The sequence below is a fragment of the Sitophilus oryzae genome, unplaced genomic scaffold, assembly GCF_002938485.1.
Source record: "Sitophilus oryzae breed Bouriz unplaced genomic scaffold, Soryzae_2.0 scaffold_1853_pilon_pilon, whole genome shotgun sequence".
In the NCBI taxonomy this organism is placed as follows: domain Eukaryota; kingdom Metazoa; phylum Arthropoda; class Insecta; order Coleoptera; family Curculionidae; genus Sitophilus; species Sitophilus oryzae.
Genome location: NW_022146561.1, coordinates 477,918 through 495,238, shown reverse-complemented (window position 1 = coordinate 495,238; position 17,321 = coordinate 477,918). Strand labels below are relative to the sequence as shown.

At 32.2% G+C, this 17,321-nt stretch overlaps 2 protein-coding genes and 1 non-coding gene across 3 annotated transcripts in view; 2 read left to right on the top strand and 1 right to left on the bottom strand.

Annotated features, from left to right (window-relative positions):
• Positions 1 to 6,921, top strand: part of LOC115883265 (synaptic vesicle glycoprotein 2B-like) — a 28,900-nt gene extending 21,979 nt beyond the window's left edge. The window contains exons 10-11 of the mRNA XM_030901601.1: positions 3,178 to 3,305; positions 6,624 to 6,921. Of these exons, the coding sequence (XP_030757461.1) occupies positions 3,178 to 3,305; positions 6,624 to 6,679 (184 nt within the window). The 3' untranslated portion in view covers positions 6,680 to 6,921. The remainder of the gene's footprint in view (positions 1 to 3,177; positions 3,306 to 6,623) is intronic.
• A 3,355-nt stretch (positions 6,922 to 10,276) lies between these two features.
• On the bottom strand, positions 10,277 to 10,394 carry LOC115883266. Its single transcript, XR_004050360.1, has one exon. It is a non-coding gene; the product is annotated as a 5S ribosomal RNA (ribosomal RNA).
• Positions 10,395 to 14,785: 4,391 nt separating this feature from the next.
• Positions 14,786 to 17,321, top strand: part of LOC115883258 (synaptic vesicle glycoprotein 2C-like) — a 46,155-nt gene continuing 43,619 nt past the window's right edge. The window contains exon 1 of the mRNA XM_030901596.1: positions 14,786 to 14,875. The gene's annotated coding sequence lies outside the window, so the exon portion shown is untranslated. The remainder of the gene's footprint in view (positions 14,876 to 17,321) is intronic.

Here is a 17,321-nt window from a genome sequence, read left to right as displayed (position 1 = left end):
AGAATCTTTCAGATGGCCTTGGAGAGTGAGACGCGGGGTATTAAAGTCAATGGCATCCCAATAAATAATATCCGCTATGCAGATGACACCGCAATTCTGGCTAACAACCTTGAGGACCTCCAGATTCTGCTAAATAAACTGAACGAATGCGGTGTACAGTTTGGGCTCCATATTAACGTTGCAAAAACTAAAATGATGGTGCTGCAGCAGACACCAAAGTACAACACTCGCATCTTAACATCAATGGAAGGGAACATCAGACGGGTCAAAATTTCACCTATCTTGGCGCCTCCCTAAATGAACTGTGGGATTGCGATGAGGAAGTTAAAAGAAGAATCGGCCGTGCAAAAACAACCTTCTTTAAACTAAAGAATTTACTCCTGCATAGAAATATGCCGCTACATACCAGGATACGGGTAATTCAATCGTATGTGTGGCCTGTGATGTTGTATGGCGCTGAGACTTGGTCACTTAAGGTAAAATCAATAAACAGAATTGAGGCTTTCGAAATGTGGACACTTCGCCGATTGCTGCGCATACCCTGGACGGAGCATGCAACAAATGATGAAGTCCTAAGAAGAGCCAGAGTAGACAGACAACTAATGGATACCGTAAAACAACGCAAAGTATCATATCTAGGACATATATTAAGGGGACGTCAATACTCCATACACAGGTTGATACAGCAGGGGAAGATCGAAGGCCGACGGGGACCGGGTCGAAAACAGCATTCTTGGCTTCGCAACATAAGAAACTGGAGTGGCATACCTGACGCAGCAACCATATTTCGACGAGCCGAAGAGGGCACCCTAGTCATCTTATAGCCATAAAACAGACAATCCAAACGTGCGGCATAGCACATGGCACCCAAAGAAGAAGAAGAACTACAAAGAGAATATTTAAATACCTATGTGAGGGAGGCTACACCATAATAATTGGATATGGTTGATTAAGCTGAGAATGATGTTGATGATAATCATATTATTATTGTTATGTTCTTGATAAAAATCAGTATGAAATAAGTTAAAGAATAAGACACTAAACTATGACTAAAGAATATAAGGGCCAATAACACAAAATAGAAACCAAATTGTTACCATTTGGCACCAAATAGCACTTTGCCGCGGAACTAAATACACAAGAATCCAAAATGATGATAGTTGATAGGCAACATAACAACCAGCCAAATATAAGTCGAATTTTGTCAAATATTGACAAAAACAGGCACATCGAAAGAAGATGTGAAGCGTAGGTGCAACATGGCAAAGGTAGCTAAAGGGAAACTAACCAAGATCTGGAAAAACCGCCAGATTTCAAGAGCCATCAAAAACCGGCTAGTCAACTGTTTGGTACTCCCAATATTGACGCACGGCTGCGAATCGTAGACTCTCAGGCAGGCGGAACGTAAGAAGATCGATGCTACCGAGATGTATTATTGTTATAGACGTATGCTCCGTATCCCATGGACTGAACGTCGTACAAATGTTTCCATTATAAATGAACTTAATATTACCAACAGGCGCATAGTGGGGTATTTGACACCGATAGTTGATCGAATTTTTTTTATGTAGACCTTATATATTATTGCTATTTTCAATTAAAGAGGAAATAATATGAACTAAATAAAGGATAATTCGTTGATTCTAAAAAAGAGAAAGAAAAATCACTGTTCCAGTGTTTCCACGGTCAATGCTATTAATGCCAGTAGTAATATCGCAACTAATACTACTAATGCTACGACTGATCCGCGACCAATTTCCATATCACTAATGCCGCTACTAATGCCAAATTGTGCTATACTGCTACTGGCACTAATGCGATCGCCTTGTACACAACAATGCCATCGCGGTTTACACCTCTCATTAGTATATCACTGATTTGCAAATTAGAGGAAACCAAGAATGTTTTTCTCACTTTATCAGCAAAGTCGCAAAAAATCGCAGTATTTTATTTTACTATATGGAAGCCCAATGTTTACTAAGTAAAACGTATATAGACAATATGCTGAATTCTTCGAAATGCGTAACTAAATCTCTAAGTGTAATAAAAATGTCACAAATTTAATCAAATTTTCTGAACGCCTAACTTTTAGTTGCAAAAAAAAATCGTTAGTATAGAGAATATCAAAATAAATAATACGTTTTTGTAGAATACATACCTTCAGCTTGCTGAGCCATTTTCAATCAAAACAATAATATAAACGTAAAAGGAGCACAAGAACAACAATAATTTATAATTTTAAACATAAAATTTAGCCATTTACCTCTTATCTCTGAGAACTTTGACTCTAACAACTTTGACGTTTCGTTGAAACAAATGAATGCAACTAAACACACCCATAGCCATTCATGACAGACATGATTTAACTTATCATTTATCTTTTTTTGGGAAATCTTAAACACATTTGCTTTTCCGAATTTCGATCACCTTTTTCATGCTAATACCCCACCGTGAGGCGTTCCTGTACAATCCGACTAAAACAACTAAAATATTTTGGACATATAATGAGGAAAAGTGCGGACAATATTGAAAGACTCATAATTCAAGTCAAGTTGGAGGGAAGTAGACCACGTTGCCGCTCTCCGACTCGATGGATAGACCAGATCACGACTAGCAAGCCAATGCACGATGTCATCGAGATGACAAAAGACAGAGGCGCATGGAGAAAAATCATCCATGATGTTACGCTGACCCCTACACTACCTAATGAGGGTCAGGACTGAAGAGAGAGAGAGAGCACCTTGTCAGAGAATCAATGTAAAAAAATGCAAAATTAAATATAAAATTGCAATTTTAATTGTTTCAAAATTTCAGCTCACAAAATTAGTTTGTAAAAGGGAACAGGTGACCTCTTCGATTAACTCTGTAAAATAGTTAGTAATCAAATACTAAAGTTTATAATAAACTGAGTTTACGAACTAAAGTTCATATATTTATATACAGTTTGCTAAAAAAATCAAGAAGATAGGGCTAAAAATAAAATAAATATAACACTTTAAAAACTTGACGAACAAAATTTTTCCGTTGCGTTTTTTTGCATCTGAGAACAAACAATACTACAAAATATTGCTATTATTTTATTGATCGAATTAATCAAAAACTAAAGTAATAAGAAATTTAATAGATAAATTTATGGAATATTTTTTCAAATGTCTATTTATTTTATTTATATTTTAGAACGTTAGCCATAGCATTGGGAATGATGATAGGTCGAATAGGAGCACTGGGTGGAAATTTAGTGTTTCCCTTTTTAATAAAAAGTGGATGTGAACCACCATTCTTTGTGGTCGGTGGTTTCATGATAGGTGGGTATTGTCTTTAGTCCAAACCTTTGAATAAGAAGACTAAGGAAGGAGCATAATGCTATCCACGTATTCATGCATGGTCGGCGGAAAAGCCACCATGAAAGCTCTCTAGGGTGGGGATCCTTGACAGTTCTGTTTGACGATTCATTTGACACAATTGAATTTGATTTGAAATTTTGTGGATTTGTCAGTCTTTACGGAGCTTATTTTATGTTATTTATTATTTATTCTACTACTGATAGTTGTATAAAGGTAGGAAATCTAGATGGAAATTGTGGTAGAACTTAAATTAACAGTGACACTATCGCGATTGATCAAAAAAGACTCTAAAATAGTTGGTTGTGTAGCGTGCGGTAGATCTCGGCAAAAATTGAGTGAAATAATGGAACAACTTTTCGCTAGTAAGTGACTATATAATATACATACGTGTAGTAAACCGATCATTTATGAAATTCACTTAAATTAACTAAATTATATATTTTTCTTGCAGTTTAGCTTTGATTTATTACTTGTCAAAGATTAGATGTCAAAGAATTTAGATACGTTAATTTGACTTACCTGCTTCAGTAGCGTATCGGAAGTTTGTGTTAATAAATACTTATTATAACTTATCTATTTTTATTAGAATTATATATTTTTATAACAATTTTAATAACTACCAACATTTATCCACAACGTAAAATAAAACAACAAATTATTGAGTCTACCCCACGTCTACCCTACTATCATAGTTTTACATTTTTTAAATAAAATTAGAACGACACTGATAAACCGGAATTTAAGTCGGCCATATTTGAGGCCCATCGCGGTGTACCTAAGATTTTTGATATGCTCCTTCCTTAGTCTTCTTATTCAAAGGTTTGACGATTCATTTGACACAATTGAATTTGATTTGAAATTTTGTGGATTTGTCAGTCTTTACGGAGCTTATTTTATGTTATTTATTATTTATTCTACTACTGATAGTTGTATAAAGGTAGGAAATCTAGATGGAAATTGTGGTAGAACTTAAATTAACAGTGACACTATCGCGATTGATCAAAAAATACTCTAAAATAGTTGGTTGTGTAGCGTGCGGTAGATCTCGGCAAAAATTGAGTAAAATAATGGAACAACTTTTCGCTAGTAAGTGACTATATAATATACATACGTGTGGAAATTGTGGCAGCACATATAATATACATAGTATACAGTAAACCGATCATTTATGAAATTCACTTAAATTAACTAAATTATATATTTTTCTTGCATTTTAGCTTTTATTTATTACTTGTCAAAGATTGGATGTCAAAGAATTTAGATACGTTAATTTGACTTACCTGCTTCAGTAGCGTATCGGATGTTTGTGTTAATAAATACTTATTATAACTTATCTATTTTTATTAGAATTATATATTTTTATAACAATTTTAATAACTACCAACATTTATACACAACGTAAAATAAAACAACAAATTATTGAGTCTACCCCACTTCTACCCTACATCATAGTTTTACATTTTTTAAATAAAATTAGAACGACACTGATAAACCGGAATTTAAGTCGGCCATATTTGAGGCCCATCGCGGTGTACCTAAGATTTTTGATATGCTCCTTCCTTAGTCTTCTTATTCAAAGGTTTGACGATTCATTTGACACAATTGAATTTGATTTGAAATTTTGTGGATTTGTCAGTCTTTACGGAGCTTATTTTATGTTATTTATTATTTATTCTACTACTGATAGTTGTATAAAGGTAGGAAATCTAGATGGAAATTATGGTAGAACTTAAATTAACAGTGACACTATCGCGATTGATCAAAAAGACTCTAAAATAGTTGGTTGTGTAGCGTGCGGTAGATCTCGGCAAAAATTGAGTGAAATAATGGAACAACTTTTCGCTAGTAAGTGACTATATAATATACATACGTGTAGTAAACCGATCATTTATGAAATTCACTTAAATTAACTAAATTATATATTTTTTCTTGCATTTTAGCTTTTATTTATTACTTGTCAAAGATTAGATGTCAAAGAATTTAGATACGTTAATTTGACTTACCTGCTTCAGTAGCGTATCGGATGTTTGTGTTAATAAATACTTATTATAACTTATCTATTTTTATTAGAATTATATATTTTTATAACAATTTTAATAACTACCAACATTTATTCACAACGTAAAATAAAACAACAAATTATTGAGTCTACCCCACGTCTACCCTACATCATAGTTTTACATTTTATAAATAAAATTAGAACGACACTGATAAACCGGAATTTAAGTCGGCCATATTTGAGGTCCATCCCTTACATGACAGTTTTGTTTAGGGTATTAAATATTATCTAGCGCCTTCTGATCCCCTTAAATTCTTTATTTTTTTATTTTGAACCATTCAACTCCATCCTAATATATACAAGGTATCTCATTTTGGTTGAAAGAAAGGTTGAAAGAGAATTTTAGGAAAAAAATAAATTATATTTAACGATTTAGTGGTAATAGTTTAAAAGTAAAATATTTTGTGATCTTAAAATTTACGAATATACAGCGTGTTCTATTTGAGAAAACATAACTTTAGTTCATAACTACAATAAATCAATTTTATTTTTTCCAGTCCTTACTTTTTAGAAAATTAAAAAGCTAATTGCACATTCTCATAGCTATTTTAGTAGGGCTATCTGACAGTATTTTTAGATTTTCAATTAGCTGATAATTTGTGAGATACAGAGGTCAACTTAATTTTTTAAATACAGACCTGCATTTTTTATTTTAGGTTTTGAAATAACTCCGACTCATGAGTACAAAGATATGCCACACTTTATAATGTTTTTTTGTTTTGGATACCTTGTTGTTTTGAGTAACAACAACAAAACCATTTAATCATTATTTAAAATAATTTCAAGTCCGACTCTAGATTTTTTTTTAAATTATTTAATCTGATTATATTCATCTCAACAATATTGATTAGCGCTAATTTACATTGAATAAGGAAAATTGAGCCAATTGAAAAATTCAAATAAATAATATCCAGGTCAGCAATTCAAAGATATTGGTTTTAACTTTTTTTATTGTGAATTTGAAATCTCAGTGTGTGATCTAATAATATGCATAATATTAATCGTAGTTATTATAAATAAATCAACTCCTACAATCTAGTTTCTAATGCTCTACATGTTCGAAAGGTTTACCACCAAATACTGCCCCAAAAATATTTACACTTATTTAAGACTCAGCCTGTATAACTCAATTTATTTTAATAAGAAGTTTGTATTAGTAGATAGTAGATAGTAGTACACATATTTTTTTTTTAAATGTTTAAATTTGTTTTCTCTTTCAGCTGCAGCTTTGCTGAGTCTACTGTTACCAAATACTGACATGCAGGCTCTGCAATGAATATGACTTAAATTTAATACCCAAAATATCCGCTCTGTTTGTAGAGTCCAACCAAGAAAGGACCAAAAAACAGACAATCATGGTTTTTAAAGAAGTGATTTTTATATTTGTACAATTATTACATTAAACGAATTGTGATGTTAGTTTATAATAATAGTATTACATTGTATATTAGTAATTATTTCTATGAAATGTAAATACTCAAATTAAAAATATATCATATAAGGGAAAAATTAATTTAATAAAAAATAGGTTTTATTTATTTTTTATCCTTCAATACATTACATAAAACGCTGATGACTGCGCTCTAGTTGCAAACACAATACGACAATTACAAGAAATGTTGAACACATATACCTGGGCATACGAGGCTTTGGGCCTTAAGCTAAACATCGACAAAACTAAAATCATGTGCACTCCCCCGGAAGATCACAACAATGCTATAAAAATAGGAGAAGAACTATTGGATTACGTGGCGGAATTCAATTACCTCGGCAGTTTGATTTCGGAAAAGGCCAATATTGACTCTGAAATTCAGCACAGGATTATCAGCGCCTCAAGAGTATTCTGGAAATTAAAAGACAGGGTTTTCTACAACCATGACTTGAGTACAAAAACAGAACTTGCGGTGTACCGAGCAATTATAATCCCCACCATGTTATATGGGAGCGAAACCTGGGTGGCCGTACGGCCGACACATGAACGCATTAAACAAGTTGCAACAGAGACACCTTAGACAACTCTTAAGAATCCGATGGTTTCATCTCGTCTCAAGCGTGTCGGTCTTTGAAAAAGCTAACTGCGAAAGTATTGAAGTCATGGTTACAAAATCCCGCTTAATATGAGCTTGTCACGTATGCAGAATGCAAGAAAACCGCATACCAAAATCTCTGCTTAAACGGTGAGCTTGTAGACGGTAAGAGGAGGCCGGGTGGATAACTCAAAAGGTACAAGGACATTTTCCACGAAAAATTAAAAAGGGGATTAATATGCAGAATGAGTGGGAAGAAACAGCTCATAATAGAACTCAATGGAGAAGAATTGTAAACTCTTGAATGTCCGGAGTGCGGTAGGCAGATAACATCACGTATCGGGCTTTTCAGTCACCGAAAAGCTCATGAAAGAAAACGCCTCGCGTGACCATCTTCTGATGTGTGTCGAATACTCGTCAGCGAGTAATGGCAGTATGTATGTATATATTTTTCATATCACCATAGATCCTATTCTGGTTTGTTTCATAGCTACAGGGGGTTCAAATATTCATATTTTTTCGATTTATTATAATTTGCTTAAGTGCTTAAGTGCGAAAACTACAGGGGAATATCAGTAACAGCCACCGTGAGTAGAATATATGGAAAAATTTTGAGAAATAGGATCGAAAACGAATACCCAGAAATAGAAGCCGAAGAACAAGCAGGATTTAGAGCCGGAAGATCGACGGTGGACCACTTATTTACAGTCACTCAAGTAATAAGTAAACAATATAAACCAAGAGCTACATCTTGTGTTCGTGGACCTGCAGAAGGCATACGACAGCATTCCCCTTGTGAGACTTTGGGAAGCTATGGAAAAACCCAATATAAATGTAGAGCTAATAAAAGCAGTGGAATCATTATATAAACAAACAAAAACTAGAATAAAAGTCGGCAAAAAGTTAACAACAGGATTTAATGGAACCAAAGGTCTGAAACAAGGGTGCTGTATTTAACACTGTTCAAGATATATCTCGAACAAGTTCTCAAAGGTTGGAAGCAAAAATGTAGAAATATGGGAGTACCCATTGGGGATAACATGCTCTACACACTTTGCTTCGCGGACGATCAGGTGATCATAGCACAAGATTACGATGACATAAATTATATGACACGTAAGCTTATAGAAAAATATCAGAAATGGGGACTCGAGATCAATACTAACAAAACAGAATATATGTGTATCGGAGGAGAACAACAAGATCTAATACTAGAAGAAGGGAAGAAAATTAAGTGCTGCACAAAATACAAATATTTGGGTATGCAAATCACAAATGATGGACTGTTGGATACAGCAATTAAAGAACGAAACCAACTTGGAAGGAATGCTATCACGGTATTGAATGGGATACTGGGGGACAGAAGCATAAACAACAAGAACAAAACTCTAATATACAATACCATCATAAAGAGTATAACCACGTACAGCTGTGAAGTCTGGCCAATTAAGGAAACAACAAAACGAATGCTGGAAGCTACAGAGATGGATTTTTGGAGAAGATCAGCAGGCAAATCAAGACTCGAGCGAATAACTAATGAACGAAGTTAAACATACGATAGTGGACGACATAAAGAACAGTCAACTCATATGGTACGGGCATGTCCAAAGAATGGCAGAAATAAGAATCCCAAAGCAAATTATAAACTGGAAACCTGCAGGAAGAAGAAAACCGGGTAGACAGAGAAGAAGTTGGCAGGAAGGATTGACACGTTTATGGAGGAAAGATTCTCGGAGACGGTGCATGGAGAGACAGACAGGCATGGAGAGATGGCATCGGAAGACGTAGAACGTTTTAAACCGATTATATATATATATATATATATATATATATATATATATATATATATATATATATATATATATATATATATATATATATATATAATTTTCTTCCAAGTGCTTTTAGCGATTCGAATTAAATTTTGAGGGAAAAATTTACTATAAGTGCCACATATTATTTGAATGCTAAAAGTCGGATATATAATTTTAAAAATTTATTTGTTTAAAAATCTTTTATTTAAATTTTAAAAATATTTTTTTTAATGAATTAAAGAAATAATAAAATAATATACCAGTTTTACCTCGCTCGCGCATATGTGTTATAAGTGGAATATTTTCTAACAAGACGGGGTTGGGGGGAGGGGGGATCTCAGCAACTAATTTGCTTCGGGCCTGCTTGCAGGATGAGGTGAGACAGTTGTGATAAAGACAGTTCAAATAAAAAACTTAGTAGCTAAAATATACAAAAATCAATGAAGATGAAAGATTGAACTTAAAAACAGATTCCCCAAGTGGGTTCCGGCAAGACCGAGGAACCGCACCCCTTATCAAAGAAGACCCCCTAGAAGAGTTACAATGTTGTAACTCTTCTAGAAGTAACTTAGAATTTTGATGATGTGTCAGTGAGTAAAAGTCGAAATTAAAGAAATTTGACAAGCTCTAATTCATAAACTATGAGGTATAATTACTAGATATTTTGGTAATCTAGCCAGCTATAGTATGTCTTCATGTGTAGTGAAAAATGAAAAATATTCTTGGTTTATCCACAACGAAGTTACAGCGTGGTGAAAAGTGCCGCTAATACCATCGAGAAAAGGTTAGCACGGCTGTACCCGACTTGTCGGGGGCAAGTTAGTTATGTTTTTAGAAGGTTTTAATAAAACTAAATAAATTAATAACTAAATATATTCTAAAAAGAAGAAAATAAAAAATAACAAAAGTAGTACTTCAATAAATAGAATAAAAATATTTTTTTTAGAAAATAGGATAAACAATTAGATAGATGCTGTAATAAAAATCAATTAAAATTAATAAATTTATCCAAAAAAGAGGAAAATATAAAAAAAGTAACGGCACGCGGGGTTCCCAAGCGGTCACCCATCCAAGTACTAACCGCGCCCGACGTTGCTTAACTTCAGTGATCGAACGGGAACTGGTGCGCCAACGTGGTATGGCCGTTACATGTTAAGTAGTTATATTTTCAATAAGCACTTTTTCGTTGCCTTGTATACAAAAATAAGAATTAGTAAATAAATCTTTTATAATTAATAATTGAATTTTTAAAATTTAAATTATTAAGAACAACAAGAAACAGTAATTAGAAGACTTTTAAAATGGATTACTTGAAACTTTTAATCAAAACAATATAAATGGTTAGCTGTACATTATTGTCGTTCTGTTTATTATTTATATCAAATTCTAATTTTACGGCAAAAAGAATATCTACTATCATTATCACAACTATTATCATCAAATAGCTATTTAGCTAGTTTATTTAGCTCAAAGGCAAAAATATCTTTAGATGACAAAATGGTGAAGGCGCACTTTTAAAAAGATTTTAAATCGCTGAATTATTTTCACTATGTAATAAACTGTAATGATTTTATTTTCTAAATTATATTATTTGTTATATAACAAAATAAAAAAATATTACTTAGTAAATGTTTGATTCACGTTTACGGTATTTCCTTATAAAAAAAATAAAACTATTTATTTTTATTTTACTTCCTTTAATTTTAATTTTTTTATAATTTTGTTTAAGTTGTAATTTTTGTATTTCCACATTAATTTATCTAATTATAGTTATTTTTTATACAAGACGATAAAATTGTATTTTATACGACGATAATGCAATTTTATCGTCGTGTGTAAAACAATATTTTTTTTCCATAGCGAGTTACGTTTTAAAAAATATTCAAAAATTATTATTTCAAGGAATATTATAAATGAGAATAGAAAAAATATTGTGCTGGGTTGGCGTTGGTTTCTATGTAATTTGACAAATAAATAAAGCTGTCTCTTTAGTTGTCAGTTTTGAGTTGTCAGTTGTCAATATTGTTTAACTCTCTTTCGTGTCGATTGCTGATTGAATTGGAGCCAGAATGGCTCAAAACAAAATAAGTAAATTACCAACAGATATTCAGGCTGAAGCGATAAACGCAATATCCAAACTACTTCCATTTAAATCCCGAATAACTTATAAAGAAGAATACAAAAATTTTCAAAAATTGAAGCAATTAAAAAACGTGCGAGAAGAAATACAGTGTTTAACCTCCTCGCTGTTAAAGTATCATGTAATCTACCCTTGCGGTTAAAGTACTATTTTATCTACTATTTTTGATAGATATATAGGCCAGTCAATCTGGAGGTTGAGGTGGAAAAAATTAGTAACCAACCGATCTCAACGGAAATGTGTAGATAATGATCTCCTATTTAACCCCTCAAAAGTCCCATTCGGTCCCAGTGGGGGAAGTTTGAAAAAAACCGCCGCCATCTTGGATTTTTTCGTTTTTTACAAATATCTCCGTTTGCATAACTTTTTTCGAAAAATCTAAAGATATATTTTTTGTAGAGAATTAAATTTAGAATATTTTAGCTTCAATCATTTTTTTCCTAAAATAAACAGTAATAGAGATAGAGAAGTTTTTACTATACGTTTTATAAATTTTCCAGTTTTTTAAACCAATCAGCTATAATTTTTGCGTTAACAGTATAGTGTTAATAGAGATAAACCAAGTATAAATTTATGCATCAAAACAATTAAAAGTAACGTTTAAATATTATTTATTAAACGAAATTATCGTTAAAAAAGTTATTATTAAATTAAAGTTTTAAATAAAATCTGCTACGACGTCATCCTGCGTGTCATTTTCGTCTTCCACTAAAATACAAAAGTTTGTGCAACTCATTCCGTGGCACTGAACACAGTTTGAAGAACATTTAAGACCCAGTTTTCTACAAGAGCAATTTTTAGAGCACTGACTCTCTTTGCAATTGTAAAAAAATAATTTTAGTAAGTCAAAAGGCTTCTGTTGATTGATTAGATGTCAGATTGCCTTTTTGATCTTTCTTCCATACTATAAAGGATCTAACTTGTTACCAATCAACTTATAACATTTCCTATAATAGATATATCTTTACAGTTGCCTGAAAGTATGTCCTGGGTCAGGACATACTTTCAGGTAACTGTGTCCTTAGTAAATGTAGTTTTGCAGAGTTCTCAGTTGGAGATAAATGAGCTAAATTAAAGATAGTTTTAAGGGCTTGTCTTGATGTAATTCTATTATATAGAGTGTAACTCATATGGTTAATATGTTTAATATAGCTTGGGCAGTTTGTTTAGCTTTAAACTTTAAAAGATAATTTAATCTTGACTAATTAAGTTATCTTTTAAAGCTATATCACTGCCCAAGCTATATTAAACTATTATCCATCTGAGATGGTACCCGGTGGTGTAGAGGTTCAGCTCTCGTCTACCAATCTAAAGGTGGTTCGAAGGTTCGAAGAAGGTTCGAATCCTACAGCCACAGCCGATCAGTCGACTATTTTTAATAAAATAAAAATAGTTTGGGCACCTAGGTCGACTCAGGCTTAAATGAGTATTTGGGATTCACAATCCTGAGGTAATAATAGGCGGTTACAGCGTAGTACTAGCCACATTACCTTCCTTGTATACCGAACGGCTCTAGCATGGCAAGCTGTACCTTGCTACTCCCAAAACGTTAAACGCTATATACGGGATCCATTATTATATTATTATTAGATACACTCTATACAATAGGATTAAATCAAGACAAGCCCTTAAGACTACCTTTAATTTAGCTAAATTGCCTCCAACTGAGAACTCTGCAAAACTCCATTTACTCAGGACATACTTTCAGGTAACTGTAATAAAATATATTATATGAAATGTTATAAGTTGTACTTTTTATATTTAAGAATTGGATTTGTAATAAGTTAGATCCTTTACAATATGGATGGAAGAAAGATCATAAAGGCAATCTAACACCTATTCAATGAACAGAAAATTGAAACTCCTGATCTACTGAGGCCTCCTGACCTACTAAAATCAATTTTTTGCAATTGCTAAGCGAGTCAGTGCCCTAAAAATTGCTCTTGTAGTAAAGTGGATCTTAAATGTTCTTACGTCAGTGTCAGTGCTACGGAATCAGTTACACAAACTTTTGTATTTTAGTTGAGGACGAAAATGACGCTCAGAATGACGTCTTAGCAGATTTTATTTAATAACTTTAATTTAATAATATTTTTTTAACAATAATTTTACTTAATAAATAATATTTAAACGTTATTTTTAATTATTTTAATTTTTAAATTTATACTTGGTTTATCGTACATTAACAGTATGTTAACAGTATATTAACATTATACTGCTAACGCAAAAATTATAGCTGATTGGTTTGGTTTGGTTTGGTTTGTTGGAACGTGGAAAATTTATAAAACGTCTAGCAAAAAAATTGCTCTATCTCAATTACTATTTATTTTATGAAGAAAATAATTGAAGCTAGAATATTGTAAATTTAATTCTCTACAAAAAATGTATCTTTAGTTTTTTCGAAAAAAGTTATCCAAACGGAGATATTTAAAAAAACGAAAAAACCCAAGATGGCGGCGCTTTTTTTCGAACTTCCCCCACTGCGACCGAATGGGACTTTTGAGGGGTTAAATAGGAGATCATTATCTATACATTCCCGTTGATATTGGTTGGTTACAAATTTTTTCCACCTTTACATATAATACTCGGCTACGTTTACTGGCCTAATAAGGCAATTTTAACAGTTACTATGGAAAAATATAATTATATTTATTATTTTGATTTTGAAATCGTTTAAAATGCTCACAGTAAAGTGATTTATAAAAAATATCTATACCTATGTGGCGGATTCATGTCTCCAAAAAAAACCTAGATATTTCGCCACTGCAAGAAAATCTACAAATGAAAATAGTTATTTTTTGTTAACACTGCTGCGTCAATCCAACGGAAACTGTTTGTCAGCAGTTAGGTTTAAAGATAAAAAAATTTTCCTAACGAACAAAATAATGCTTAACGTTTCGGAAAGTAATTAAAATAGTAATTAGTAGTATTTTAAATAGTTTTTTCTTTATTCTTTGTATTTTTTTGCTTCCCACGACGGAAAGAGATAAACTTTCCGAAACGTTAAGAATTTTTTTGTTCATTAGGCAAATTTGTTTATCTGTAAACCTAACTGCTGACAAGTAGTTTCCGTTGGATTAACGCAGCAGTGTTTACAAAAAATAATTAATTTATTTTGTAGATTTTCTTGCAGTGGCGAAATACCCCTATAGGATTTTTTTGGTAAGGTGGAGTCCTTTATATAAATATTTATCTTTATTTTCCCATTAGTTATTATAAAAAAAATTATAAATTCTAGTATTACCTAAAGAAATAAATTTAGTTTCACTGAATACATTTCTAATATTAATTACTAAGACTAAAATTACGAAGTCCGTATCTGTAATTCACGAGACTGCTACCGTCTTGACTTTTGACATTGTTTTACTTCATGCTAGTAAAGTTTATCCAAAATAAATGCGTCCGTCGCGTAAAGTGGTGTAATGACTTTCGTTGTTTTGGATATTTGCCCAACATCGCAGCCAAGGACAAAATTGAAATAGCTAGATAACGTAATTAGTAATTTTTCATAATATTTTAGTATAGTAGACACAGTAGTTCAATTTAAGTTTCTATTATTTTCCTGTGTGCGTAAATCAATATAGTTTAAAATGTATAATACTAGAAAATGGTGCTTTAAAATTACGGAAAAGTATCTGTATCAAAACATATAAATATCCGGTGGGATCTACAGATCCAATAGATCACTGCAGTCTAAGATAGCACATGCAGATTTTTTAAACGCTATATGGAATAAATGGGGGGGGGGGTGTAACCATAAAATAATTAACTAGAAAGAAGTGTCAACTCTGTGTTAAATCGTGGAAACACGATACGCCACCGAAAGCCTTCGTTGTCGTCTGGAGAACTAATTTTCCAATTGACAGGTTGACATGATAAGGACATGATGGCTAATTTTCATTTCCGTTTCCGGTTATTCAATGGCGGGTCCTCTTTCAGTTCAAATGTATTTTGTATTTTTACTTTTCATAAATAAAACCAAAAAATTATTTATTCACATATATTTATTTGAAATATGGAACAACGTGACTAAATAAATATAAAAATATAGAGGATTGTATTGTTTCAATACCAATTAGTTAATTATATGTACTTTTAACGTAAATTAGTTAAGGTATAAGCATGACTTACAGTATTTTGTAAATAAACACACGTATTCGCAGACTTCAAGGACAGAAAACGGACACAGGAACATGAAAACGGGAGCCTTATACAAAAACCTGAAAACAGAAAAACAATTTTTTTATACTAAAATTAACAATGTAAAAATATCAATAGGTATAAAATATAAATATACTGTTTAAAAAAGCGTCCATTATTCCCAAAGAGGCCTGGCTTATAAATCAAAAAGAAGCAAAAAGAGACTTTTAGTCGGATAACATAATCAGATTATCAGTCCGATTTATTGCATTATTGACAATAAATCGCACATACTGGAGATAACTAATGTTGGCTATAGTTAAAAATGATCTTACCTTGCTGTAAATTGCTTCCATTTTCAGAAAAATCGCCGATCAAAGATATTATAATACCCTTTTCTTGCATCTAAAAAATGTAAAAACAGTGTTTATTTACTACCTATTTTTCATATACATGGGACATACCTACTACTGCAGAAACGTCGTTTTCTCCAGGATTCTTCATGTAATATATATTTTATATACTTTATTACCATTATATTTATAAATTTCAGCCGAAATATTAAATTGAACTTCCAAAACGAAACTAAACGGAATGAATTAAAATGGCGTCGAATATTTTCGAATTTGTTCTAGAACAAATCTGAAGTTGTCTCTGAAACTGAAATCTGTCAATTCTAAACTGTGAAGTTAGACAATAGTTAGACAAAAACAATGCTGTCCTTGTCTAGGCGGCCATACTTGTCGTGAGGAGAATGACAGGAATGACACTAATGACTGTTTCCAATTTTCCTATTTCACTGTCACCCCCCTGGTTGTAACTGAGCTGCTTGGAGCAGGACCAGGTTACAACAATTCAGTGAATTGAGTCAGTAATACTCTTGTGTATGTATAAATAAATAAGGGCAATACATATTAATGCATGCAGCTGTTAAACCTGTATGAAGAGGGTGGGAATAGAACGTGCAAGTTGATTTATTTCATACTCAAGATGATGTTAGTAGCGAAGTAACATCAGCTACAACACATCGTCCGGAATTTTGTTTCTTGAGGTCCCCCGTTGGTTGCTACTTAGCTATGTACGAAATAGGCCAGACAAATAGAATTTATTAAAGGTTTAACTTGGTAAAAACTGTTGGAAAGTTAATTATTGTTTTCATTGCTTGATTGGTTGGAGTCAGGAGGCCCAAAAGATTACATGCTTTATACAGGGTTGTCAGAACTGTATTCCGGAAACTTCGGCTTCGGCAGCATGTTCTGGAACAGTACACATTGGTCAAATGTTTTCTTCTTTAGATAAAGTGGCATTCTAGATATGAATATGATTGTGTTTCTTTTCTGGTAGTAGAGATCCCGAGCTGTGTATTTGTTGTCCCAGATATTCTTCTGCTATTTCCAGTGTTGTGTTATTTACATATTAGAATTATTACTTTTCTGTCTACTTCCTGTGGACACGGTATATAAACATACATAATTCCTAATTGATGTACATATTACTCTTTTTAAATTAAGTTTCATAAAAATATGCCAATTTTTGAAATAATAATAAAACTTAAATCAATAATATTCTATTTAATATTTATATTCTCAGTTAATCATACAGGATTTATAATAATACTACTGTGTTTGTTATACATTAAATGGGAATTTTACACTAATACCAAAACTTAGCAATTTACATTCTGTAAAAATAATCTTGGAAATTTATGACTCCGAAAATTTTTCACTTTTTTTCCTAGATATACACTAAACTAATTAATAAACGTATATCTAAGAAATTATCATAAATAGTTTACAC